Source organism: Heterodontus francisci, unplaced genomic scaffold (assembly GCF_036365525.1).
Source record: "Heterodontus francisci isolate sHetFra1 unplaced genomic scaffold, sHetFra1.hap1 HAP1_SCAFFOLD_58, whole genome shotgun sequence".
NCBI classification, from domain to species: Eukaryota; Metazoa; Chordata; class Chondrichthyes; order Heterodontiformes; family Heterodontidae; genus Heterodontus; species Heterodontus francisci.
Genome location: NW_027142006.1, coordinates 6,716,659 through 6,744,457, shown reverse-complemented (window position 1 = coordinate 6,744,457; position 27,799 = coordinate 6,716,659). Strand labels below are relative to the sequence as shown.

Genomic DNA, 27,799 nt, shown 5'->3' with positions numbered 1-27,799 from the left:
TCTTACACACACACACTCAACCAGTGTGTGGCGGATCTAGAATTAATCCCACTTTCGTACAAAATACCAGAGACTGAAAGGTACAGAATTAATCCCACAGCTATATACAGTGCCACCGACAGGGACAGAATGAATCCCATGCTCACATACAGCATCAGGAATTGAAAGATACATGTGATTCCCACCCTCACAGAACAATATCAGACTGAGTTACAGAATGATTTCCACATTCACATAGAGCACCACTGACTGCTAATTAATTCATCCCACAATCACACACACTACCGGAGGCTGGCAGATACAGAATGTATCGTTCACTTTCACAAAGTACTAGTGAGTGACAGGTACAGAATGAATCCCAAATTCACAAACTGTACTAGAGAATGGCAGATCCAGTGCCAATGACCAATTCAGAAAGAATTCCAAATTTACACATGACACTAGAGATGGAGAGATACAAAATTAATTCCACATCCACACTCTGCGAGAGACTGATCGTTACAAAATGGATCCAGAACGTGCAGACAGTGCCAGAGACTGATCGTTACAGAATGAAATAAACACTCACATGCAGTACCAGAAATAACAGAAATGGAATTGATAACACACACATATGTGATACCAGCGATGGAGCATACAGAATGAATCACACACACATAACAGGAACAGAGATAGAGTTATACAGAATGAATCTCACACTCATGTACAGTACAACAGATTAACAGGTAAACCAACAACCTCAAACACACATACATTACCAAGGGTCAGTTCAGAATAACTGCAAAACTCAAATAATGTGTTAGAGGCTAAAAGATACAGATGAATACAAAACTCACACACAAGATACCAATAGATACAGCCTGAAAACTGCACTCAAACACAGTACCAGATACCGACAGATAATGAATGAATCCCACACTCATACTCAATACCAGAGACTGACAGATGCAGAATGGATGTCACACTAAACTTCTTCTTAGGCAATCCCTCGGTAAGGAGGATGACTTCCTTCCACTCCAGGGTTGTGGGTTCTTAGGTAACTGAATAGTCCAATTCTGGATCCAGACACTCGGCCACAGGTGGGGCAGATGGTGCTTGGTGAGTTGGGATAATGGGATTCTCCAATTTCCAAGTACTCCTTCCACTGTTTGCATTTGGTTGCTTACTGGGCATGTCGACGAATTTTGAACTGGCTGGCACCTTCGTGGATGCTTCTTCTCCATTTTGGGTGGTCTCAGGCAAGAGATGCCCATGAATCAGTGCAGATGTCACGTTTTTTCAGGGAGTGTTGAAAGGAAATTCTTGTAACGTTTGCTCTGCCCTCCTAGTAGCCTCTTGCCCTGACGGAGCTCAGAGTAGAAAGCTTGTTTTGGGACTCTGGTGTCGGGCATGCGGATAATGTAGCCTGCCCAACATAACTGACTCACCATGACCAGTGTCTGGTTACTGAGGATGTTGGCCTGAGAGAGGACACTGATATTGGAGCGCCTGTCCTGCAACTGAATTTGCAGGATCTTGCGGAGGCACCACTGGTGATATCTCTCCAGGGTTTTGGGATGTCTGCTGTACAGTATCTATGTTTCTGACACATACAGGAGGGCAGGTAACACTGCAGCCATGTCAACCAAGAGCTTGGTGTCTGATTTGAGGTCTTTGTCATCAAACATTCTTTTCCTCAGATGACTGAAATCTGCCCTGACACACTGGAGGTGATGCTGAGTGTCATTGTCGATATCTGTCCTTGGTGACAGGAGGCCCCCAAGGTATGAACAGTGATCCACATTGTCCAGTGGTTCGCCGTGGATCTTGATAGTCGGGGGGCAGTGTCAGGGAGCAGGTTGGTAGAGGACCTTTGTCTTCTGGAGGTTTAGATTAAGGCCAATTATTTCATATGCCTCTGTGAATGCATCGATAAGGGTTTGAAGCTTGGCCTCTGAGGGTGTGCATATGCCAGCGTCATCAGCATACTGCAGCTCGATGACAGAGGTTGGAATAGCCTTGCATCTGGACTGGAGGCAACATATGTTAAATCGTTTCCCAGCAGGTCTTGCAGCATCTGTGGAAAGAGAAGCAGAGTTAACGTTTCAGATCAGTGACCCTTCTTCGGAACTGGCAAATATTAGAAATGTCAAAGGTTATAAGCAAGTAAGTCGGGGGTGGGGCAAGAGATAACAAAGGAGAAGGAGCAGATTGGACAAGGCCACATAGCTGACCAAGAGGTCATGGAGCAAAGGCAAACAATATGTTCATGGTGTGTTGAAAGACGAAGCATTAGTACAGATAGGGTGTTAACGAACTGACGATTGAACAGCAGCAAGTACAAACATGAAAACAAACAGTGGGTAAGCAAACTGAACAAACTACAATGAAATGAAATGAACAAAAGAAAGAAAATTGTAAAATATGTAAAAAAGAAAAAAGAACCAAAAATAAAAGTAAAATGACGGGCCCCCGTCCTTGACTACATTCCAATGCATGGTACCCACCGTGCTGTCAGCACAATTCCTGACTGACAGAGACTGAAAAGGCAAACTGACAGCTAAAAATCCATAAGGCCGCTTGCGTATATGGAATTCCCGCCGAAATTCTAAAATACGGCAGAGAAGCACTCTTGACACAAATACATGGTCTCATTTCTCTCATCTGGAAGGAAGAGAGCATGACAGGGGATCTCTGAGATGCCGTAATTGTGATCATCTTCAAAAAAAGGTGACAAGACAGACTGTGTTAACTACAGAGGGGTATCCCTGCTGTCCACCACAGGGAAGGTCATCACAAGAGTCCTTCTCAACTGCCTCCTCCCCGTGGCTGAAGACGTCCTACTGGAATCACAATGTGGATTCTGTCCATCAACAGACACAGTGAACATAATCTTCACAGCAAGACAACTTCAAGAAAATGTAGGGAGCAGCAGCAACCTTTATAAATGGCCTTCTCTGTCCTGACAAAGGCCTTCGACTCGACCAACTGGGAGGGATTATGGAACGTCCTCCTCAAATTTGGCTGCCTGGAGAAATTCGTCACCATCCTCCGATGACTGCATGAGGACATGCAAGCTGTAATCCTTCCCAACAGCCCTACCACTGAACCAATGCTAATATAAACTGGGCTCAAGCAAGGCTGTGTCACCACACCAATGCTCTTTTCTATCATCCTCGCCCCAACACTCCACCTCATCTCCTCACACTCACATTACCAGAGACTGAGAGACAGAATGGATGTCAAACTCACACACAGTACCAGAGTCTGAGAGATACAGAATGAATCCATACAGCACCAGACACTGAGAGCTACCGAATGACAGAACACTCTCAAACACAAAAGAAGAGAGTAAAATAATTGAATTAACTGCACACTCACCTACAATAGCAGAGACACAAGGACACATAAGTGTCCTCCCAACAACAGCCAGGACATTTCCAGGGAGGTTTACACGGGCAGCGGCTCTTTCAATATAAACTGGGTTTGGAGAGAGTCTTTATGAAATATACTTCCTGATTGCAGGTAGGGTGTTTGTGATTGGTTGCAAATCTTTAATCTGATTGGATGGGGAAAGACACCAATTAGAGAATTACAATATAAAACCTTTGTGACATCACTTCCAATCACCCAATCACAATCTTTACTTTCCCCCATCCGTCAATAGCATAGAGCTGTGGGATTGTCTATTTAATCCGCACTCGGAAGGGGTTTGGTTTATTTCTGTGTCTGAAATTGGAACTGAAGATGGTTGAGGAGAAGAAGAAAGCTCTACACAAACATCAGTAGCGCAGTCTCAATCAACGGGTGGGAATCTGAAAGTTTCCCGATCAAATCTGGAGTCAGACAGGGCTGTCCGCTGTCCCCGGTCTAGTTTGTTTGCTGTATTGAACACTTTGCTGAGTCGATGAGGAAGGATGCGAGCATAAGAGGGGTGACAATCCCAGGCAGCGGAGGCACTCAGGTCAAAACCTCCCTGTACATGGATGACGTCGCCGTTTTCTGCTCGGATCCGCTGTCCGTGCGCAGACTAATGAGCATCTGCGACCAGTTCGAACTGGCCTCGGGAGCCAAAGTTAACCACGGCAAGAGCGAGGCCATGTTCTTTGGCAACTGGGCTGACCGATCCTTTGTCCCCTTCACCGTCAGGTCAGATTACCTGAAGGTGCTGGGGATATGGTTCGGAAGGGCCGGGGCGTGCACCAAAACATGGGAGGAGCGAGTAGCCAAGGTACGACAAACGTTGGGCATGTGGGGGCAGCGATCTCTCTCCATTGTGGGTAAGAACCTGGTCATCAGGTGCGAGGCGCTCACGTTGTTGCTCTACATGGCGCAGGTCTGGCCTATACCCCACTCCTGCGCCGTGGCAGTCACCCGAGCCATTTTCCGCTTCGTCTGGGGATCTAAAATGGACCGGGTCCGGAGGGACACGATGTTCAAATCTCTGGACAAGGGCGGGAAAAATGTACCCAACGTGGCCCTCATCCTGATGACCACCTTCGTGTGCGGCTGCATCAAGCTGTGTGTAGATCCCCAGTACGCAAACTCCAAGTGTCACTACGTGCTGAGGTTCTATCTGTCCCCGGTGTTGCGAAGGATGGGCCTGGTCACATTGCCGCGGAACGCACCATGCAGTTGGGCGGCGCCGTACCACCTATCCTTCGTGGAGCAGTTTCTGCGGAAAAACACCTTTGACCACCGGTCCATCAGGCAGTGGTCTGCACGGAATGTCCTCAAGGCCCTACGGGAAAAGGAAACGGTGGATCCTGTCGGATGGTTCCCCGAGCAGACCGTCAAAGTCATTTGGCGGAATGCCTCATCACCAGAACATTCAAACAAGCACCAAGACGTAGCTTGGCTGGTGGTGAGAAGGGCCCTCCCCGTCAGATCCTTCATGCACACCCGAAGTCTCGCCCCCTCCGCAGAGTGCCCCCGCGTTGACTGTGGTGGGGAAGAGACGGTCGCCCACCTCCTCCTGGAATGTGCCTTTGCAAAGCAGGTGTGGAAAGAGATGCAGTGGTTTTTGTCAAGGTTCATCCCAAGCACCTCTGTAACACAGGAGTCTGTGCTCTGCGGGCTGTTCCCAGGGACGCACACCGAGACAAACATCATCTGCTGCTGGAGGACTATCAATTCGGTGAAAGACGCCCTTTGGTCTGCCCGAAACTTGCTGGTCTTCCAGCGCAAAGAGTTGTCCACCACCGAATGTTGCAGACTGGCACATTCCAAGGTCCAGGACTACGTGCTGAGGGACGCACTAAAGCTTGGGGCAGCCGCAGCAAAGGCTCAATGGGGAAAGACCACAGTGTAAGGTTCCCCCACCAAGCTGGACTGAGGAGCTGGATCAATGGGAAACCCCTCGAACTGTATCGTTAATATTCTCAATTGCTGTAAATGTAAAACTGTAATTGACATGACAATTGTGAAACGGAAGGGTTGGGAAGAAACTCATGACAGTATTGAAGGAAACTGATCTCCCTTGCAATGTTTGTATTTTTTGGTGCTGTTTGGAAACTGTTTGGCAATGTAATTTTTACAGATTTTTATGAATAAAGTATATTTTGGAAAAAAGAAAGAAGAAAGCAGCTCCTAAGAAGGGCGCCAAGAAAACCTTAAGTAAACCATCAGCAAAGGGCGGCAAGAGGCGGAGAAAGTCGAGGAAGGAGAGTTACTCCATCTCCATCTACAAAGTGATGAAGCAGGTTCACCCCGACACCGGCATCTCCTCCAAGGCCATGAGCATCATGAACTCGTTTGTGAACGATATTTTCGGGCGCATCGCGTGTGAGGCTTCCCGCCTGGCCCATTGCAACAAGAGCAGAACCATCAGCTCCCGGGAGACCCAGACCGCCGTGCGCCTGCTGCTGCCCGGGGAGCTGGCCAAGCACGCCGTGTCGGAAGGGACAAAGGCGGTGACCAAGTACACCAGCTCCAAGTAAAACTGCACAATGGACTGAAAAACATCCCAAACACAACGGCTCTTTTAAGAGCCACCCACAATCTCTCTGAAAAAGCTACAACTTCATCTCTATGGTATCGATTTGTTTTGTTTCTTATATATGAAAAGTCTGGAACTTTCTAATTGCCTTTGTGATCTCTGTTTTATCCCAGGTATATTTGGGTGATTCACTTTCACTGTCTGTGAGATCTTTGTGTCTCTACTTAATGATGCCGTGTAAATTAATTACTGACCACTGACCGCAAGTGCGCTTTGATTTCAGACGCGTTCATATTCGGCCCCTTTCCTGTATTCCGCTAATAAAAGCTGACAGATCAGTTCTCAGTCACTTGTTTCCCTTGTTCAAGCTTGGCCTCAATAATTAATAAGTACATTATCTGGAAACCCCGCTGTTGTAGGAAACCTCAGTCTCACATTTCAACTCCTGACAATAAAACACTTTCTCTCCGCTTTTGTCTCCCATAAATAGGTTCAATCTAGAATCAGTGATTCGGTATCTTGACAAAGATTGACCTGAAATGTATCCGTTTGCAGAATGCTGTGAAAGAGACTTTCTGCCGCCGCTTCCAGACTGTTTCAAAAAGGACGGAGAATAAACCCGAATAGATACCAGATTGGAAAAGTGTATCTGGAACTTGTGACAATGTGTGGAATAATACAAGAGAAAGAGTTTAAAATCTTTGCTGTAAAAGATCTTTGCTGACAAATATCATTGAAATGTTCTGATCATGTTCATAAGATGAATTAAATCAAATTTCTCCTTTGTCAAAACTGTTGTTTCCGGCACTGATATTGGCGGTTTTTTTAAAATTGAGTAATCAGTAATAATCGACCAATCGGAGGCAATAGCTTCCTGTGTTTCTGTTTATTATCGGGGTTTGGTTTAAACTGACTGGGCGTCGGGTTCCAGCCAATTACTGCTCAGGGCGGTTCCTCACAGAGTTTAAAAAGGCGGATGTGCAGCAGATTCAGTATTAACAGTCTGTGTGTCTCAGATTGTGCAGAATCCGTCGAGAAAATGGCCCGGACAAAGCAGACAGCGCGTAAATCGACCGGAGGGAAAGCTCCTCGCAAACAGCTGGCTACCAAAGCGGCCCGGAAGAGCGCTCCAGCCACGGGTGGAGTAAAGAAGCCTCATCGCTACAGACCCGGCAGTGTGGCTCTGAGGGAGATCCGCCGCTACCAGAAATCCACTGAGCTCCTCATCCGCAAACTGCCCTTCCAGCGCCTGGTCAGAGAGATCGCTCAGGACTTCAAGACAGACCTGCGCTTCCAGAGCTCGGCCGTCATGGCCCTGCAGGAGGCCAGCGAGGCTTACCTGGTGGGGCTCTTTGAGGACACCAACCTGTGCGCCATCCACGCCAAGCGAGTCACCATCATGCCCAAAGATATCCAGCTGGCCCGCCGCATCCGCGGGGAACGCGCCGAAAACCCGGCTTCAGTAACAAGTGTAACAAGGGCTCTTTTCAGAGCCACAAAATCAGCAAAGGAAAGAGCTTCCATCTCTGTTCATCATCAAACACATTAGATTGGAGGGGCGGTCACATGGTTTCTGTTTTGTCACATCACTTTCCCGAAAGGCCTGTCGGACTGAGAGCTGATCTGGAATTTAGAAAGCAGCATTACCGGAGACTCATTGCTGTTCAGCACAATCTCAACCCTGCTCCTGGGATCCGTTAGCTGACATTTGGGGAAAAGAAATGGATCCCAGTTTTATTTGGAAGGCATTAATGGAGCCAGCTCCGTTCACATGAGGGTTATTTACAAACATTACCCAATGAGTTCGCTAATAGTTGAATCCCTTGGAGATCGGTACACAGGACATGTAAGGCAGCTCGGTCACACTGACTCGAACCGCCAGTTCCCCGGGGTTGCAAACCCTGACACTGCGGGGAGAGAATCCCCGACTCTCCCGCCGCCGGGGGAGTAGACAGCTTTGTGTCCGGAGAATAGGGAGGGCCGGGGGGGAAGGCACATATTAAAGCGCTGCAATGGACTCAGCTCCCGTGTGTGAGCAACTCTCAGATTCCGTCCTCTGGGAACAGTGCGGTCTGAACAGATCAGGTTAGGAGAGAAACATACAGCCCGAGAATGGCCTCTTCCTGCATTTACTCTGCTCCGGGAGCAAATTCTCATTGAGAAGCCGGAGAGAGAGAAAAAACAGAATTGAAACTGTCTGCATGCGAAACAGGTCAATCCACTGTTACAATAACTCCATCTCTGATTCCCTCCTGACAGTAACCAGCAATTTCACAGAGACTGTGGGTGGCTCTGAAAAGAGCCTTTGGTTTATTAGATGATATTTTGGCCGCTTTACTTTTTCTGGGAGCTCTGAGCACTGGTTTTCTTGGGCAGCAGCACGGCCTGGATATTAGGCAGCACCCCACCCTGAGCGATGGTCACTCCTCCCAGCAGCTTGTTGAGCTCCTCGTCGTTGCGGACGGCCAGCTGCAGGTGTCTGGGGATGATGCGGCTCTTCTTGTTGTCCCGGGCCGCGTTCCCGGCCAGCTCAAGGATTTCAGCGGTCAGATACTCGAGCACAGCAGCCAGATAGACCGGGGCTCCGGCACCCACACGCTCAGCATAGTTACCCTTTCTCAGGAGTCTGTGAACACGGCCCACTGGGAACTGCAGTCCAGCCCGGGAGGAGCGAGACTTGGCCTTGGCCCGAGCTTTCCCGCTGGTCTTTCCTCTTCCTTTTTTTTTATTTCCATAATATACTTTATTCATAAAAATGTGTAAAAATTACATTGCCAAACAGTTTCCAAACAGCACGAAAAAATACAAACATTGCAAAAGAGATCAGTTTCTTTCAATAATGTCATGAGTTTCTTCCCAACCCTTCCGTTTCACAATTGTCATGTCAATTACAGTTTTACATTTCCAGCAATTGAGAATATTAACGATACAGTTCGAGGGGCTTCCCATGGTTCCAGCCCCTCAGTCCAGCTTGGTGGGGGAACCTTACACTGTGGTCTTTCCCCATTGAGCCTTTGCTGCGGCTGCCCCAAGCTTTAGGTCGTCCCTCAGCACGTAGTCCTGGACCTTGGAATGTGCCAGTCTGCAACATTCGGTGGTGGACAACTCTTTGCGCTGGAAGACCAGCAAGTTTCGGGCAGACCAAAGGGCGTCTTTCACCGAATTGATAGTCCTCCAGCAACAGTTGATGTTTGTCTCAGTGTGCGTCCCTGGGAACAGCCCGTAGAGCACAGACTCCTGTGTTACAGAGCTGCTTGGGATGAACCTTGACAAAAACCACTGCATCTCTTTCCACACCTGCTTTGCAAAGGCACATTCCAGGAGGAGGTGGGCGACCGTCTCTTCCCCACCACAGCCAACGCGGGGGCACTCTGCGGAGGGGGCGAGACTTCGGGTGTGCATGAAGGATCTGACGGGGAGGGCCCTTCTCACCACCAGCCAAGCTACGTCTTGGTGCTTGTTTGAAAGTTCTGGTGATGAGGCATTCCGCCAAATGACTTTGACGGTCTGCTCGGGGAACCATCCGACAGGATCCACCATTTCCTTTTCCCGTAGGGCCTTGAGGACATTCCGTGCAGACCACTGCCTGATGGACCGGTGGTCAAAGGTGTTTTTCCACAGAAACTGCTCCACGAAGGATAGGTGGTACGGCGCCGCCCAACTGCATGGTGCGTTCCGCGGCAATGTGACCAGGCCCATCCTTCGCAACACCGGGGACAGATAGAACCTCAGCACGGAGTGACACTTGGAGTTTGCGTACTGGGGATCTACACATAGCTTGATGCAGCCGCACACGAAGTTGGTCATCAGGATGAGGGCCACGTTGGGTACATTTTTCCCGCCCTTGTCCAGAGATTTGAACATCGTGTCCCTCTGGACCCGGTCCATTTTAGATCCCCAGACGAAGCGGAAAATGGCTCGGGTGACTGCCACGGCGCAGGAGTGGGGTATGGGCCAGACCTGCGCCACGTAGAGCAACAACGTGAGCGCCTCGCACCTGATGACCAGGTTCTTACCCACAATGGAGAGAGATCGCTGCCCCCACATGCCCAACTTTTGTCGTACCTTGGCTACTCGCTCCTCCCATGCTTTGGTGCACGCCCGGGCCCTTCCGAACCATATCCCCAGCACCTTCAGGTAATCTGACCTGACGGTGAAGGGGACAAAGGATCGTTCAGCCCAGTTCCCAAGGAACATGGCCTCGCTCTTGCCGTGGTTAACTTTGGCTCCCGAGGCCAGTTCGAACTGGTCGCAGATGCTCATCAGTCTGCACATGGACAGCGGATCCGAGCAGAAGACGGCGACGTCATCCATGTACAGGGAGGTTTTGACCTGAGTGCCTCCGCTGCCTGGGATTGTCACCCCTCTTATGCTCGCATCCTTCCTAATAGACTCAGCAAAGGGTTCAATACAGCAAACAAACAAGACCGGGGACAGAGGACAGCCCTGTCTGACTCCAGATTTGATCGGGAAACTTTCAGATTCCCACCCGTTGATTGACACTGCGCTACTGATGTTTGTGTAGAGCAGTTGGATCCAATTGCAGATTCCCTCCCAAAACCCCATTTTGGAAAGCACGTCCATCATGTAGGTGTGCGATATCAACAATCTCACAAATACCTTGACGAAGAATGGTTATTTTCCGCAGCATTTACTGTACTTATAGACTGAGAACTCATCTCCTTGGTCGGTACTTAATTCACCTCATTTGCCTATATTCTTCACCAATCAGGGCACTGACAAACGGAAGAGGGCGGGATTTACCCGCCACACTACCAGAAGCAGAGAATTTGTCAATTTCACAAAGCCCGCCAATTCCATTCTCGGAAAAGAGCGGATTAAAATAAATGTCATCCTTAGTCAAAGATTTCAAATCCCTTCTCTTTTTTTTGTTTTATTCAATTCTTTCCGTCACCAATCACAAGCGCGGTTTAAAAATGTTGTGTAAATTGTGGTTCATTCTACAATCGTTTACAAACTGTTCCAGTTGGGAATAAATCCCTGTTCATAGCATTTCCCTGAAGGAAAACACTCAGTTTAGTCTTCAATCAGAGCCCAGTGTCCTTCTCTGAAAAGAGGAAGCCGGATCTGCTCAATCTGCTCTGTTCCTGTTCTGGCGAGTTGCTGTGAATAAAACGATGAATCAGTTCACATTTCAGGAATAGAGTGAAGGGACTAAGGTCTGACCTTTACAGCTAAAAACAGCTGTTAATGCAGTCATTGAGGAGCTGTGCAATAATAACAGCTTTTAGCAAAAAAGCGAAGGCGGATGAGCGGATTATGTGTCCGTGTACAGTTTATGGGACAGAAGACACAGGTACAGCAGTGGGAACGTTATTATGTTATACATTGTTTTAAAATAATTTAATAGAGATGTTCGGATGCAGCTTTTTCAGAGAGATTGTGGGTGGCTCTTAAAAGAGCCGTTGTGTTTGATCTGTTTTTCAGTCCATTGTGCAGTTTTACTTGGAGCTGGTGTACTTGGTCACCGCCTTTGTCCCTTCCGACACGGCGTGCTTGGCCAGCTCCCCGGGCAGCAGCAGGCGCACGGCGGTCTGGATCTCCCGGGAGCTGATGGTGCTGCGCTTGTTGTAATGGGCCAGGCGGGAAGCCTCACCCGCGATGCGCTCGAAAATATCGTTCACAAACGAGTTCATGATGCTCATGGCCTTGGAGGAGATGCCGGTGTCGGGGTGAACCTGCTTCATCACTTTGTAGATGTAGATGGAGTAACTCTCCTTCCTCGACTTTCTCCGCTTCTTGCCGCCCTTTGCTGACGGTTTATTTAAGGCTTTCTTGGCGCCCTTCTTCGGAGCTGCTTTCTTCTTTTCAGGCATCTTCAGATTCAATTTCAGACACAGAAATAAACCAAACCCCTTCCGAGTGCGGATTAAATAGACAATCCCACAGCTCTATGCTAATGAGGGATGGGGGGAAAGTAAAGATTGTGATTGGGTGATTGGGAGTGATGTCATAAAGGTTTTTTAACTGTAATTCTCTAATTGGTGTTTTTCCTCATCCAATCAGAATAAACATTTGCAACCAATCACAAACACCCTTCCTGCAATCAGGAAGGATATTTCACGAAGATCCTCCGGCCCCAGTTGATATTGAAAGAGCCGCTCCCTGTGTACAGCTCCCTGGAAATGTCCTGGCTGTTGGTGGGAGGACACTTATTGATGATTCTCTGTCGTTGTGTCTCTGCTATTGCATGTGAATGTGCAATTAATTCCACTGCTTTTAGTCTGTGGTACTGTGTTTGCACATGTTATGTAATTCGGTAGCTCTCGGTCTCTGGTGCTGTATGGATTCCTTATCTATCTGTCAGACTCTGGTACTGTGTTTGAGTATGACATCCATTCTGTATCTGTCAGTCTCTGGGATGGTACGTGAATTTGGGACTGACTCTGAATCTGTCAGTGGTTCTGTATGTGTGGAATTCAAGCTATCTGTGTCAGCATCTCACAATATGTAGGAGTTCACGATTTATTTGTCAGTCTCTGGTAATTTTGGCAGTTACTGAATCTGCCAGTGGTACTGTAGGAGTGTTTGTGATTGATTTTGTATGTGTCAGTCTTTGCTACTACATCGGAGTGTGGGATTAATTTTGTATCTCTCAACCTCTGGTAGTGTGTGAGATTGTGGGATGAATTGATCAGCAGTCAGTGGTGCTCTATGTGAATGTGGAAATCATTCTGTAACTCCGTCTCATATTGTCATGTGCGAGTGGGAATCACATGTATCTTTTAATACCTAGTGGTGTGTGTGAGCATGGGATTCATCCTGTACTTGTCGGTGGTACTGTATGCATCTGTGGGATTGATTCTGTACCTTTCAGTCACTGGTATTGTGTATGAAAGTGAGATGAATTCTGGATCTGCCACACACTGGTTGTGTGTGTGTGTGTACACGTGTGTGTAAGAATATAATAAGATACGAAATAGGAGCAGAAATAGACCATTTGACCCATCAAGCCTGCTCTGCCATTCGATAAGATCATGGCTCTTCTGATTGTGACCTTAATTTCACCTTCCTGCCTGCGCCCATAACCATTGATTCCCAACCATTGATTCCCATGTAGATCAAAAATTTGTCGAACAGAGCCTTGATTCAATGACTCAGCCTCCACAGTCCTCTGGGGAACAGAATTCCAAAGATGAACAACCCTCTGAGAGAAGAAATTCCTCTTCATCTCCTTCTTGAATGGAAGACCACTTAGCTTGAAACTCTCGCCCCTACATTCCCCCACAAGGAGAAACATCCTCTCAGCATCTACCTGTCCAGCCCACTGAGAATCTTATAGGTTTCAATAAGATCACCTCTCAATCTTCTAACTACAGTGGGTATAGGCCCAACCTGCTCAACATTGTCTCATAAGGCAATCCTTCATCACAGAAATCAGCCTAGTGAACCTTATTTGAGTTGATTCCAATGCAAGTATATCCCTCCTTAAGTAAGGAGACCAAAACTGTATGGAGTCCTTTAGTTGGGTTGTCACTAATGCCCTAGACAGTTATAGTAAAACTTCCCTACTTTTATACTCCATTCCCCTTGCTAAAAATGCCAACATTCCATTTTCCTTCCTAATTCCTTGCTATACCTTCATGCTAACTTTTTGTAATTCATGTACCTGGCACCCAGATCCCTTGGTACAGCAGCATTCTGCAGTCTCTCTCTATGTAAGTAATATTCTTTTTTTCTATTCTTCCTGCCAAATTAGACAACCTCACATTTTCCCACATTATACTCCAGCTGCCAAACTTTTGCCCATTGACTTAACCTATCTATATCTCTTTGCAGACACTTTATCCTCTTCATAACTTTCTTTCCTATCGATCTTTGTCACATCCATAAATTTGGCAACAATACACTTGATCGCTTCATGTAAGTTATTAATATAGACCATACATAGTTGAGGCACCAGCACTGATCACTGTGGCACTCCATTAGTTAGATTGCGAAAATGAAAATGCCCAATTTATCCCCACTCTCTGTTTCCTGTGAGTTAGCTCATCCTAGATCCATGTGTGTATAGTCTTCAGTTTGTATCTGTCAGCATCGAGTGCTCCATGTGAGTTTTGGACTCTTTCTCAATCTCTCAGTGCTACTATTTGTGTGTTAAATTGCTTTAGATGACTCAGGCTGAGGAATTGTGAGTGAGTGCAGTCATCAACCGATGCCTTTCAGCACCTGGCACTGAGCATGTTTTTCAGCATCACTCTCTATCTGGCAGTGTCTGGTACTCTGTATGAGTATGGGATTCATTATATAATCTTCTGTCCCTGGGACTGTTTGCAAGTCTGGATTCATTCTACATAAAATGTCAGCACAGCAACAGGCCACTGATGTGGTCGGTTTTAAGCAGACAATACGTTTGAGGTTTTGCTTGTTATTAAATATCTGTCACTGTGAACACAATAGTGAAAGATAATGGATCCTACAATCTAATACCGGATTGGTGTGCAAGTGTAACTCAGACTGTACGAAGCAATTTGATCAGTGTCATTCAGTCGGACAGTGAGAATTTTGGACTTGCATGTAAAATGACCCTATACATCTGGAACTGTACAGTATCTTCCATCTGACACTATATGTGGTTTTTGGACTGGTAGAAAACTTATAGCTCACTAGACAAATCAAATTTATATTGTATCTTTTAGTTCCACAATCCAGATAAGTTTTAAACTGGAATCTGAGTTTGTATCTTAGGTTATACTGTTTTTCATAATCTCTCAATCTGATTATGCAGTTGAGATATGGACTAGTGTCCAAATGTGGGTGATGCAGTGGTTAGCACCGCAGCCTCACAGCTCCAGTGACCCGGGTTCAGTTCTGGGTACTGCCTGTGTGGAGTTTGCAAGTCCACCCTGTGACCGCGTGGGTTTCCGCCGCGTGCTCCGGTTTCCTCCCACAGCCAAAGACTTGCAGGTTGATCAGTAAATTGGCCATTGTAAATTTCCCTAAGTGTAGGTCGGTGGTTGGAGAATGGTGGGGATGTGGTAGGGAGTATGGGATTAATGTAGGATTAATATAAATGGGTGGTTGTTGGTCGGCACAGACCCGGTGGGCCGATAGGCCTGTTTCAATGCTGAATCTCTAAATAAAAATAAATACATTATGGGAATTAATACTGCAACTTCTAAACTCATAACGTGTAAATATTTAGCTGGTATTTAACCTGAATCTCAGAGTACATTATTGAGGTTAATTCTGTAACTTTGAAACTGGAACCACGTGCCAGTTCTATATGTATTTAAATTGTAGCTGAGGTTAGTCATAGAGTCAGAGTTATACAGCATAGAAACAGGCCCTTCAGCCCATCGTGTCCATGTCAGCCATCAAGCACCTATCTTTTCTAATCCTATTTTCTAGCACTTGGCCTGTAGACTTGTATGCTATGGCATTTCAAGTGCTTATCTAAATTATTCTTAAATGTTGTGAGGGTTCCTGCCTCTACCGCCCCTTCAAGCAGTGTGTTCCAGATTCCAACCCCTCTCTGGGAGAAAAGGTTTTTCCTCAATTCCCCGCTCAACCTCTTGCCCCTTACCTTAAATCCATGCCCCCTGGTTATTGACACCTCTGCTAAGGGAAAAAAAGTTTCTTCCTATCTACCGTATCCATGCCACTCATAATTTTTTATACCTCAATCAGGTCCCCCCTCGGCCTTCTCTGTTCTAAGGAAAACAACCATGGCCTATCCAGTCTCTCTTCACAGCTGAAATGTTCCAGCTCAGGCAACATCCTGGTGAATCTCCTCTGCAACCTCTCCAGTGCAATCACATCCTTCCCATAGTGTGGCGACCAGAACTGTACACAGTACTCCAGCTGTGGCCGAACGAGCATTTTATACAACTCCATCATAACCTCCCTGCTCTTATATTCTATGCCTCGGCTAATAAAGGCAACTATCCCATATGTCTTCCTAACCACCTTTTCCACCTGTGCTGCTGCCTTCGGTGTTCAATGGACAAGTATACCAATGTCCCTCTGTACTTCCTGTGGTCCTTTCATCTATTGTATGTTCTCTTGCCTTGTTAGTCCTCCCAAAATGCATCACCTCACACTTCTCAGAATTAAATTTTATCTGCCACTGCTCTGCCCACCTTACCAACCCATCTATATCGTCCATAATCCAAGGCTTTCCTCCTCACTATTTACGACACCCACCAATTTTCATGTCATCTGCGAACTTACTAATCATATTACCTATATTCACATCTAAATCATTAATGTACACTGCAAACAGCAAGGGTCCCTGCACCAATCCCTGCGTACACCACTGGTCACAGGCTTTCAATCGCAAAAACAACCCTCGACCATCACCCTCTGCCTCCTGCCAATAAGCCAATTTTGGATCCAATTTGCCAAATTGCTCTGGATCCCATGGACTCTTACCTTCTTGACCAATCTCCCATGTGGGACCTTATCAAAAGCCTTACTGAAGTCCATGTAGACTACATCAACTGTTTTAACCTCATCTACATGCCTAATCACCACCTCACAAAATTCAATCAAATTTGTTAGACACGATCTCCCCCTGACAAAGCCATACTGACTATCCCTGATTGATCCCTGCCTCTCCAAGTGGAGATTAATCCTGTCCCTCAGAATTTTTTCCCAATAGTTTTCTTACCACTGATGTTAGACTCACTGGCCTGTAATTACCTGGTTTATCCCTGCTCCCCTTCTTGAATAATGGTACCACATTCACCGTCCTCCAGTCCTCTGGCACCTCTCCTGTGGCCAGAGAGGATTTGAAAATTTGTGTCAGAGACCCTGCAATCTCCTCCCTTGCCACACATAGCAGCCTGGAATACATCTCATTTGGGCCTGATGATTTATCCACTTTTGAGCCCGCTAAAACCGCTAACACCTCCTCCCGTTCAATGCTAATTTGTTCACGTATATCACAATCCCCCTCCCTGATCTCTACACCAACATCGTCCTTCTCCATAGTGAACACAGAAGAAAAGTAACCAACCAAAACCTCGCTTACATCCTCCGGCTCCACATACAGATTGCCACGTTGGTCCCTAATGGGCCCTACTCTTTCCCTGGTTATCCTCTTGCCCTTAATATACTTATAAAATGCCTTGGGATTTTCCTTTATCTTGCCCACCAGTGTTTTTTCATGCCCCCTCTTCGCTCTCTTAATTACTTTTTTTTTTAATGTACCCACCCCCACCTGCACTTTCTATACTCCTCGAGGGCCTTTGCTGTTTTCAGCCCTCTGAATCTGCCATAAGCCTTTTTTTTTCCTTATTCAATCCTTGATATCCCTTGACATTCAGTGTTCCCTAAACTTGTTGGTCCTCCCCTTCATCTTTACGGGAACATGTGGGCCCTGAACTCTCACTATCTCCTTTATAAATGACTCCCGCTGGTCTGATGTAGACTTTCCTAGAAGTAGCTGCTCCCAGTCCACTTTGGCCAGATCCTGTTTTATCATATTGAAATTGACCTTCCCCCAAAACAGTACCTTTATTTCCAGTTCATTTTTGTCCTTTTCCATAACTGCCTTAAATCTTAGAGTTATGGTCACTATCCATGAAATGCTCCCCCACTGACACTTCTACCACTTGTGCGGCTTCATTCCCCGAGATTAGGTCCAGTACCACTTTCTCTTGCAGGACTCTCTACGTGCTTGCTCTAAAAGCTCTCCCGAATGCACTTTCAGAATTCCACCCCCTTTAACCTTTTGCACTACGACTATCCCAGTTAATATTGGGGAAGTTGAAATTCCCTCTTATTACCCTATTATTTTTACACCCCTTTTAGATTTACCTACATATCTGCTCCTCTATCTCTCCCTGACTGTTTGGAGGCCTGTAGTACACTCCCAGACAAGTGCTTGCCCCATTTTTGTTTTTAAGTTCTAACCATATGGCCTCATTTAAAGAACCTTTTAATATATCATCCTTCCTTACTGTAGTAAATGATTCCTTGGTCAATAGTGCAATGCCACCTCCTCTTTGACATTCACCCCACCCCCTCCCCCTCCCCCTTGCCCCCATTCCAGTCCTTGTCACACCTGAAGATTCTATACCCTGGAATATTGAGCTGTCAGTCCTGCCCTTCCCTCAACCATGTTTCCGTGATAGCAATATCATATTGCCATGTGTTAATCAACGCCCTCAATTCATCTTCGGAGTTCTGAAGAAGGGTCACTGACCTTTTATTTTTTTATTTAGAGATACAGCACTGAAACAGGCCCTTTGGCCCACCGAGTCTGTGCCGACCATCAACCACCCATCCATACTAATCCTACACTAATTCCATATTCCTACCACATCCCCACCTGTCCCTATATTTCCCTACCACATACCTATACTAGGGGTAATTTTTAATGGCCAATTTTACCTATCAACCTGCAAGTCTTTGGCATGTGGGAGGAAACCGGAGCACCCGGAGAAAACCCACGCAGACACAGGGAGAACTTGCAAACTCCACACAGGCAGCACCCAGAATTGAACCCGGGTCGCTGGAGCTGTGAGGCTGCGGTGCTAACCACTGTGCTGCCCCAAATGCCCTGAAATGGTAACTCTGCTTCTCTCTCCACAGATGCTGCCAGACCTGCTGAGTATTTTGAGCATTTCTTGTTTTTAGCCCTCAATTCATCTGCCTTACTTGTAAGACGCCTTGCGTTAAAATAGATGAAATCCAGCCTTGCATTATTCGCTTGCAATATTGTGGGATTGACACAGTGATAATTTGATAGTGAGAGAGAATTTGGACTGGGATTTATGTATCTACCTGTCAGTGGTACTGAGTTGGGGTGACATGGAAACAACGTCTGTCTCTCCTGCTCTATTTGATTGATGGATTGAAAATGTGTCTCTGGAACGATTTCTGCTGTCTGAGACTGTGGAACTGATGACCTGTCTGTGTCTCTGCGCTGTGTGTGTGATAATGTACGGACTGTGTGTGAGAAGGAGCTGGTGGTTGGGCTTTGTCTGTGAATGGCTCTGTGGTGTAGTAGACAGCACGTCACTGTTATATTAAATATACGTCACCATCCAGTTGATGAAACCCTCCATTCTTTAACCATTGCACTGCCCCATGACAGGTAGATGGGGGAGGGGAGCGCAGGTGCAGATTTCTGAAAGAATTCACCAAACAGAAACATCAAAAAGTTCCAGCACAGAATTAGGCCATTTGGCCCATCGTATCCACACCAATGCAAAGGCAGCAATCCAGTCTAATCCCATAGATTGTTATTGGACAGTGGGATGTGGGGAGTTACACAAAGAGAATCTATTATAGGCACCAGGTGAGAAGTGTGAAGGACACATTTTAAACAGCGGCTGTTTGGTTTCGCTTGAACGGTTAGACCATGGGAGCGGGAACTGGAAATCTGACCTGTGTTAAAGTCCCTGCTCCGTCGGTCAGTCCTATTCATGGCCCAGTGGATTGTTTCTGGATGTCATTTAATTGTTGTAAAATGGCCAAAGCCCCTGGTATGCAGTAGCTGGGGGCTGCAGGACTGCAGTGGAATCAGACACTGACTCTGTTTGTGTTGCTGGGTTTCCTTTGTGATTGTTCATAATGATTATTAATTGAAAAATTGTTTTGGTCACTTTTGTATCTTCTACCACATCTCTTCCTGAATTATAATAAATACATTTCCTTTCTACAGGCAAATACTTGATGGAAGCAGAATAAATGTCGTGATTCCTCGACACAAGAGGAAGTGCAGCCAGCTCCTCACACACAGTAAGTACAGTTTCACTCACAGAGAGCAGAGACATCAGTTCCACAATCACCGACAGCAAACGTAGTCAGACCGGCACTGATCCCAAGTTCCAGACACATTTATTCAATCCAACAGTCACACAGCGCAGGACAGACTGAGGTTGGTTCCATTTCACCCCAACTCTGTCCCAGGTAGATACATCAATCTCCGCACAAAATCACACCCACTATCAGATTGCAAGGCACTGTGTCATTCTCACAAGAGTGCAGCCTGAACTACAAATTCTATGTCAGATGGGAAAGACAAACAGGACCTGATAGTAAAGTACAGAATTAATCTCAATAATGTTAGATTGCAGACTGAGCTACATGTTACACACTACTCCACAAAACTCATAAATGGTAAAAATGGAAGACATAGTCTTCCATTACTGCAAACTGAGCACAAGTAGGAAGAGGAGCAGGCCATTCAGCCCCTCAAGCCTGGCCCGCCATTCAATAAGATCATGGCTGATCTCTCCCATGCCTCAACTCCTCTTTTGAGCCTGCTCCGCTTAACCCTCCACTCCCTGAGATTTCAAAAATCTATCTACCACCTCCTTAAATACATTTCGTGACCTAGCCTCCACAACTCTCTGAGGTAGAGAATTCCAGAAATTCACCACCCTCAGAGAAAAAAATTCATACACATCTCAGTTTTAAATGTGTGCCCCCTTATTCTGTAACAATGTCCCCTAGTTCGAGATTCCCCCACCAGTGGAAATATATTCTCAACATCTACCCTGTCAAGCCCCCTTAGAATCTTATTTGTTTCAATAAGATCACCTCTCATTCTGTTCTTGATAAGACAACCCCTGCATTCCAGGAATCAGCCTAGTGAACCTTTTCTGAACTGCCTCCAATGCTAGGATATCCTTCCTTAAATACAGTGACCAAAACTGTACGCAGTACTCCACGTGTGGCCTCACCAACACCCTGTACAGTTGTAATAAGACTTTCCTATTTTTAAACTCTCACCCCTGAGCAATAAAGGCCAAAATTCCATTTGCCTTCCTAATTATTTGCTGCACCTGCATGCTAACTTTTTGTGTTTCCTGCACAAGAACACCCAGATCCCTCTGAACTGCATTTTGAATTTTGTAGTTTTTCTCCATCTAAATAATAATCTGCCTTTTTATTCTTCCTGCCAAAGTGGATTACCTCACACTTTCCCACATTGAACTCCATCTGCCAAGTTTTTGCCCACTCACTTAACATATCCCTTTACAGTTTCTTTGTGTCCTCATCACAACATGCCTTTCCACCTATTTTTGTATCGTCAGCAAATTTGGATACTCTACAATCTGTCCCTTCCTCCAGGTCATTAATATAGATAGTAAATAGTTGAGGCTCTAGGACTGATCCTTGTGGCACCCCACTAAATACGGCTTTCCAACCTGAAAAAGACCAATTAATCCCGACACTTTGCCTTCTGTGTGTTAGCCAATCCTCAATCCATGCTAACACATTACCCCCAATACCCTGAGCTCCTATTTTGTGCAATAACCTTTTATGTGGCGCCTTCTGAAAATCCAAATACACTACATCTACTGGTTCCCCTTTATCCACTCTGCTTGTTATATCCTCAAAGAGCTCTAACAAGTTTGTCAAACATGATTTCCCTTTCATAAAACCATGTTGACTCTGTTTGATTGCATTATGTTTTTCTAAATGTCCTGCTATTTCTTCCTCACTAATGGACTCTAGCATTTTCCCAATGACAGATGTTAAGCTAACTGGTCTATAGTTTCCTGCCTTCTGTCTCCCTCCTTTCTTGAATAAGGGCGTCGCATTAGCGGTTTTCCAATCCGCTGGCACCCTACGGAATCCAGTGAATTTTGGTATATTATGACCAATGCCCCTACTATCTCTGCAGCCACTTCTTTTAAAACCCTTGGATGGAGGCCATCAGTTCTTGGCGACTTGTCTGTCTTTAGTTCCATCAGTTTGTCCAGCACCTTTTCCCTCGTGATAGAGATTGTTACAAGTTCCTCCCTCCCATTTACACCTTGCTCATCTATTATTGTTGGGATGTTTATAGTGTCTTCCACCGTGAAGACCGATGCAAAATATTGGCTTAAATTATCTGCCATTCCCCTGTTCCATGTTATTTATTCCCCAGTCTCATCCTCTAAGGGTCCCACATGTACTTTAGCTACTCTCTTCCTTTTTATGTTCAAGGATATTCGATATTCCGGAAGAATAGGGAGAAAGGAAAAGGAGGTGGGGTAGCTTTATTATTAAAGGAAGGGATCAGTGCAGTTGTGAGGAATGATATCGGTGTAATAGATGGTGATGTAGAATCAGTTTGGGTGAAAATAAGGAATAGCAAGGGAAAGAAATCACGCATTGGAGTGGTCTATAGGCCCCCGAGCTCTTGCTGTTTGTTTTTATATTTCTTGCCAATTTACTCTCAATCAATTTTCTCTCTTTATTCATTTTTTAAGTCATGCACTGCTGGTTTCTAAAAAATTCCCATTCCTCTGGCCTAGCACTAGCTTTTGCTGCTTTGTCTGCCTTTGCTTTTGATTTGATACTCTCCTTAACTTACTTTGTTATCCTCGGGTGGTTCATCGTTCTCCTCGAGTCCTTCCTTCTGACCGGAATAAATGTTTGCTGAGTGTTATGAAATATCTGCTTAAAAGTCTGCCACTGCTCATCGACTGACTTCCCCCGTAGTCTATTTTCCCAGCCTGCTTTAGACAACTCATTCTTCCTACCACTGTAATTGCCCTTGTTCAAGTTGAAGACACTGGTTTGAGACCCCAGTTGCTCACCCTCAAACTGAATTTGAAATTCTACCATGTTATGATCACTTCCCCCTAGAGGATCCTTAACTACGAGATATCTTATTAATCCTACCTCATTACACATTACCAAGTCTAAAATAGCCTGTTCCTGGCTAGGTTCTGCAATGTTCGAAGAAACAATCCCTGATGCACTCTACAAATTCGTCTTCCATGCTACCCTTGCCAATTTGATTTGTCCAGTCTATATGAAGATTAAAATCACCCACGATAATTGCAGTGTTCTTCTTACACGCCTCCATTATTTCCTGATTAATATTTTGTCCTACAGAGGCACAACTCCTCAGGGGCCTATAGACCATTCCCATCCGTGATTTCTTCCCCTTGCTATTCCTTATTTCCAACCAAACTGATTCTACATTACCATCTATTACACCTATATCATTCCTCACAACTGCACTGATCCCTTCCTTTAACAAAGCTACCCCACCTCCTTTTCCTTTCTGCCTATTCTTCCGGAACGTCGAATATCCTTGAACATTGAGATTCCAGTCCTGGTCATCCTGCAACCACGTCTCAGTGATAGCTATCAAATCATATTCATTTATTTCTCTGTGTGCCGTCAGCTCATCTATCTTGTTACAAATGCGATGTGCATTCAGATAAAGAGCCTGAAGCTTTGACTTATTCCCATTTTTACCTATTCTAGTTCTAATTTCTACTGTACTCTTATGCTTGTATTCTCTGTTCCTACCGGTCACACTCTGATTAATGTATGCCCCTTCACTACCCTGCACCTCTGTTCTCTCGTTACTTTTCAACTTTATAAACTTCCCTTCAATAGAACCCTCCACCCCACTATTTAGTTTAAAGCCTTATCTACAAGCCTAGTTGTACGATTCGCCAGGACACTGGTCCCAGCATGGTTCAGGTGCAGCCCATCCCAATGGAACAGCTCTCTCTTTCTCCAGTACTGGTGCCAGTGTCCCATGAATTGGAACTCATTTCTCCCACAAAAATCTTTGAGCCACGCATTTACCTCTCTAATCTTTAGATTAGATTAGAGATACAGCACTGAAACAGGCCCTTCGGCCCACCGAGTCTGTGCCGACCATCAACCACCCATTTATACTAATCCTACACTAATCCCATATTCCTACCAAACATCCCCATCTGTCCCTATATTTCCCTACCACCTACCTATACTAGTGACAATTTATAATGGCCAATTTACCTACCAACCTGCAAGTCTTTTGGCTTGTGGGAGGAAACCGGAGCACCCGGAGAAAACCCACGCAGACACAGGGAGAACTTGCAAACTCCACACAGGCAGTGCCCAGAATCGAACCTGGGTCCCTGGAGCTGTGAGGCTGCAGTGCTAACCACTGCGCCACTGTGCCGCCCTAATCTTATTTACCCTGTGCCAATTTGCACGTGGCTCAGATAGTAATCCGGAGATTATTACCTTTGTGGTTCTGCTTTTTAATTTAGCCTCAAGCTGCTCATAGTCCCTCAGCAGAACCTCTTTCCTAGTCCGACCTATGTTGTTGGTATCTATGTGGATCACAACAACTGGATCCTTTCCTTCCCACTCCAAATTCCTCTCTCGCCCGGAAAAGATGTCCTTAACCTTGGCACCAGGTAGGCAACACAATCTTCGGGACTCTCTATATCTTTGCTGTGGATAACAGTATCTATTCCCCTAACTATGCTATCCCCTATGACTACAATATTTCTCTTTTCTCCCCCCACTTGAATGGCGCTCTGAACCAGGGTGGTCAGTTCACTCATCCTCCCTGCAGCCTGTGCCCTTATCCACATTGGAAGCAAAAATCTCGTACCTATTGGATAAGGGCACTGGCTGAGGCTCCTCCAAAGCTACATTCTGGATCCCCATACCTGCCTCACTCGCAGTCACACCCTCCTGTCCCTGACCATGGTCCAAATTGTATGTAATTAATCTAAGGGGTGTGACTGTCTCCTGAAACAGTGTCCAGGTAACTTTCGCCCTCCCTGATGCGTCGCAGTGTCCACAGCTCGGACTCCAGCTCATCAACTCTGAGCCAAAGTTCCTCAATCAGCTAACACTTGCTGAAGATGTGGTCACCGTGGATTGCATCGGCGTCCACCAGCTCCCACATACTACAGCTGTAACACATCGCCTGCCCAGCCATCTCTATTCTATTTAATTAATTAATTTGGATTGCAGTATTTAAAAAAAAACATTTAATTGTAATCTTAACCTGTAATGACATCTCCTGATTTAAATCACTTGGCCAAAACAAAACAGACATGGAAGAAATACCCACCAATCACTTACCGGCTCTCCTGTGATGTCACACTTCGATTATTGCTGGTCAAGCAGGTCCACAGAACTGAACAGAGCTCTTGCCACCGACACTGTCACTGCTTCTGGTCTCGGGCCTCGGCTCACTGCTCTTTATACCCAGGCTCCTCTCGCCACCGACACTGTCACTGCTTCTGGTCTCGGGCCTCGGCTCACTGCTCTTTATACCCCAGCTCCTCTCGCCACCGACACTGTCACTGCTTCTGGTCTCGGGCCTCGGCTCACTGCTCTTTATACCCCAGCTCCTCTCGCCACCGACACTGTCACTGCTTCTGGTCTCGGGCCTCGGCTCACTGATCTTTATACCCCAGCTCCTCTCGCCACCGACACTGTCACTGCTTCTGGTCTCGGGCCTCGGCTCACTGCTCTTTATACCCCAGCTCCTCTCGGCACCGACACTGTCACTGCTTCTGGTCTCGGGCCTCGGCTCACTGCTCTTTATACCCCAGCTCCTCTCGCCACCGACACTGTCACTGCTTCTGGTCTCGGGCCTCGGCTCACTGCTCTTTATACCCCAGCTCCTCTCGCCACCGACACTGTCACTGCTTCTGGTCTCGGGCCTCGGCTCACTGCTCTTTATACCCCAGCTCCTCTCGCCACCGACACTGTCACTGCTTCTGGTCTCAGGCCTCGGCTCACTGCTCTTTATACCCCGGCTCATCTCGCCACCGACACTGTCACTGCTTCTGGTCTCGGGCCTCGGCTCACTGCTCTTTATATCCCAGCTCCTCTCGCCACCGACACTGTCACTGCTTCTGGTCTCGGGCCTCAGCTCACCGCTCTTTATACCCAGGCTCCTCTCGCCACCGACACTGTCACTGCTTCTGGTCTCGGGCCTCGGCTCACCGCTCTTTATACCCCAGCTCCTCTCGCCACCGACACTGTCACTGCTTCTGGTCTCGGGCCTCGGCTCACCGCTCTTTATACCCCGGCTCCTCTCGCCACCGACACTGTCACTGCTTCTGGTCTCGGGCCTCGGCTCACTGCTCTTTATACCCCAGCTCCTCTCGCCACCGACACTGTCACTGCTTCTGGTCTCGGGCCTCGGCTCACTGCTCTTTATACCCCAGCTCCTCTCGCCACCGACACTGTCACTGCTTCTGGTCTCAGGCCTCGGCTCACTGCTCTTTATACCCCAGCTCCTCTCGCCACCGACACTGTCACTGCTTCTGGTCTCGGGCCTCGGCTCACTGCTCTTTATACCCCAGCTCCTCTCGCCACCGACACTGTCACTGCTTCTGGTCTCGGGCCTCAGCTCACCGCTCTTTATACCCAGGCTCCTCTCGCCACCGACACTGTCACTGCTTCTGGTCTCGGGCCTCGGCTCACTGCTCTTTATACCCCAGCTCCTCTCGCCATCGACACTGTCACTGCTTCTGGTCTCGGGCCTCGGCTCACCGCTCTTTATACCCCGGCTCCTCTCGCCACCGACACTGTCACTGCTTCTGGTCTCGGGCCTCGGCTCACTGCTCTTTGTACCCCAGCTCCTCTCGCCACCGACACTGTCACTGCTTCTGGTCTCGGGCCTCGGCTCACTGCTCTTTATACCCCGCCTATCACCTGACCTTACATACCGGGACATAAAACATATCGTAAGATGAAAGGGCACAGACCTGAAACCTTAATTGTGTTTCACTCTCCACATTTGCTGCCTGAAGGCCTGAGTATTTGCAGCACTTTTGTTTTTTTTTCAAATTTCCAGCAGCTGCAGAATTTTGCTTTTGTTTTCGGGTTAAAGCAACACTGCATTGTGAGGTGAGAGTGACTGCCTTTGACATCAAGGCCGCCTTTGTCCGTGTATGGTACCATGGAGCCCAAGCAAAACTAGAGTAAATGGGAATCAGGAGTAAAACTCTCCGCTGGTTGGAGTCAGACCTAACACAAAGGAATATGGCTATGGTTGTTCAGGTCAATCATCTCAGTCACAGGACATTACTGCTGGAGTTCCTCAGGCTAGTGTTCTAGGCCCAACCATCTTCAGCTGCTTCATCAATGACCTTCCCTCCATCACAAGGCCAGAAGTGGCGATATTCACAATGTTCAGCACCATTCGTGACTCCTCAGATAGCCCATGATCAGATGCAGCAAGACCTGGTCAACATCCAGGCTTGGGCTGATGAGTGGCAGTAACATTCATGCCACATAAGTGCCAGGCAATGACCATCTCAAACAAGAGAGAATCTAATCATCTCTCCTTGATGATCAATGGCATTACCATCACTGAATCCACCACCATCAACATCCTGGAGGTTACCATTGACCAGAAACTGAACTGGACCAGGCACATAAATGCTGTGGCTACAACAGCAGGTCTGCTAGGAACAACAGCTAGGAACTCTGTGGCGAATAACTCACCTCCTGTCTCCCCACACATGTCCACCATTTACAAGGCACAAGTCAGGAGTGTGATGCAATACTCTCCACTTGTCTGGATAAGTGCAGCTCCAACAACACTCAAGTAGCCTGTTTGATTGCCCCCATCCGCCACCTTCAACATTCATCACCGATGCACAGTGGCAGCAGTGTGTACCATCTACAAGATGCACTGCAGCAACTCACCAACGCTCCTTCGACAGCACCTTCCAAACCCGCAACCTCTACTACCTAAAAGGACAAGGGTAGCAGATGCATGGGAACACCAAGTTCCCCTGCAAGCCACAAACCATCCTGACTTGGAACTATATCGCCATTCCTTCATTGTCGCTGGGTAAAAATCCTGGAACTCCCTTCCAAACAGCACTGTTGGTGTTCCGACATCTCAAGGACTGCAGCGGCTCAAGAAGGCAGCTCACTACCACTTTGTTTAAGGCAATTTGGAATGGGCAATGAATGCTGGCATAGCCAGTGATGCCTACATCCCATGAACAAATGAAAAAAGTGAGGAAATAATGAACGGCTTTTATAAAGTACAAGGATGCATGTTTACTTTTGTGGTGAAACAAGAGCCAAAAATATAAAATCGCCATTCATAAAACCAATGAGGAATTCATGAAATATGTATTTATGTAGTGAATGGTTAGAAGCTGGGATTTGCTATCACAGGGAGAGGTTGAGGCA

The 27,799-nt window shown here is 46.7% G+C and overlaps 3 protein-coding genes across 3 annotated transcripts; 2 read left to right on the top strand and 1 right to left on the bottom strand.

The window, feature by feature from the left end:
- The first annotated feature begins 1,947 nt into the window (after nucleotides 1-1,947).
- On the top strand, nucleotides 1,948-5,918 carry LOC137365892 (histone H2B 1/2-like). The gene is made up of 2 exons (XM_068028135.1): nucleotides 1,948-1,955; nucleotides 5,552-5,918. Exons 1-2 carry the CDS (start codon nucleotides 1,948-1,950, stop codon nucleotides 5,916-5,918), a joined length of 375 nt encoding a protein of 124 aa, XP_067884236.1.
- Nucleotides 5,919-6,956: 1,038 nt separating this feature from the next.
- Nucleotides 6,957-10,865, top strand: LOC137365874 (histone H3-like). The gene is made up of 2 exons (XM_068028117.1): nucleotides 6,957-7,388; nucleotides 10,650-10,865. Exons 1-2 carry the CDS (start codon nucleotides 6,957-6,959, stop codon nucleotides 10,863-10,865), a joined length of 648 nt encoding a protein of 215 aa, XP_067884218.1.
- A 506-nt stretch (nucleotides 10,866-11,371) lies between these two features.
- On the bottom strand, nucleotides 11,372-11,754 carry LOC137365851 (histone H2B 1/2-like). The gene has a single exon (XM_068028093.1). The coding sequence runs from the start codon at nucleotides 11,752-11,754 to the stop codon at nucleotides 11,380-11,382; it is 375 nt and encodes a 124-aa protein (XP_067884194.1). The 3' UTR covers nucleotides 11,372-11,379.
- Nucleotides 11,755-27,799: the final 16,045 nt, after the last annotated feature.

Bases quoted from the DNA above. Each gene is read 5' to 3' on its own strand.
- LOC137365874 (XM_068028117.1), top strand. From the start codon at position 6,957: ATGGCCCGGACAAAGCAGACAGCGCGTAAATCGACCGGAGGGAAAGCT. The intron at 7,389-10,649 runs GTAACAAGGGCT...TTCACCAATCAG, and splicing joins ACCCGGCTTCAGTAACAAGT to GGCACTGACAAACGGAAGAG.
- LOC137365851 (XM_068028093.1), bottom strand. From the start codon at position 11,754: ATGCCTGAAAAGAAGAAAGCAGCTCCGAAGAAGGGCGCCAAGAAAGCC.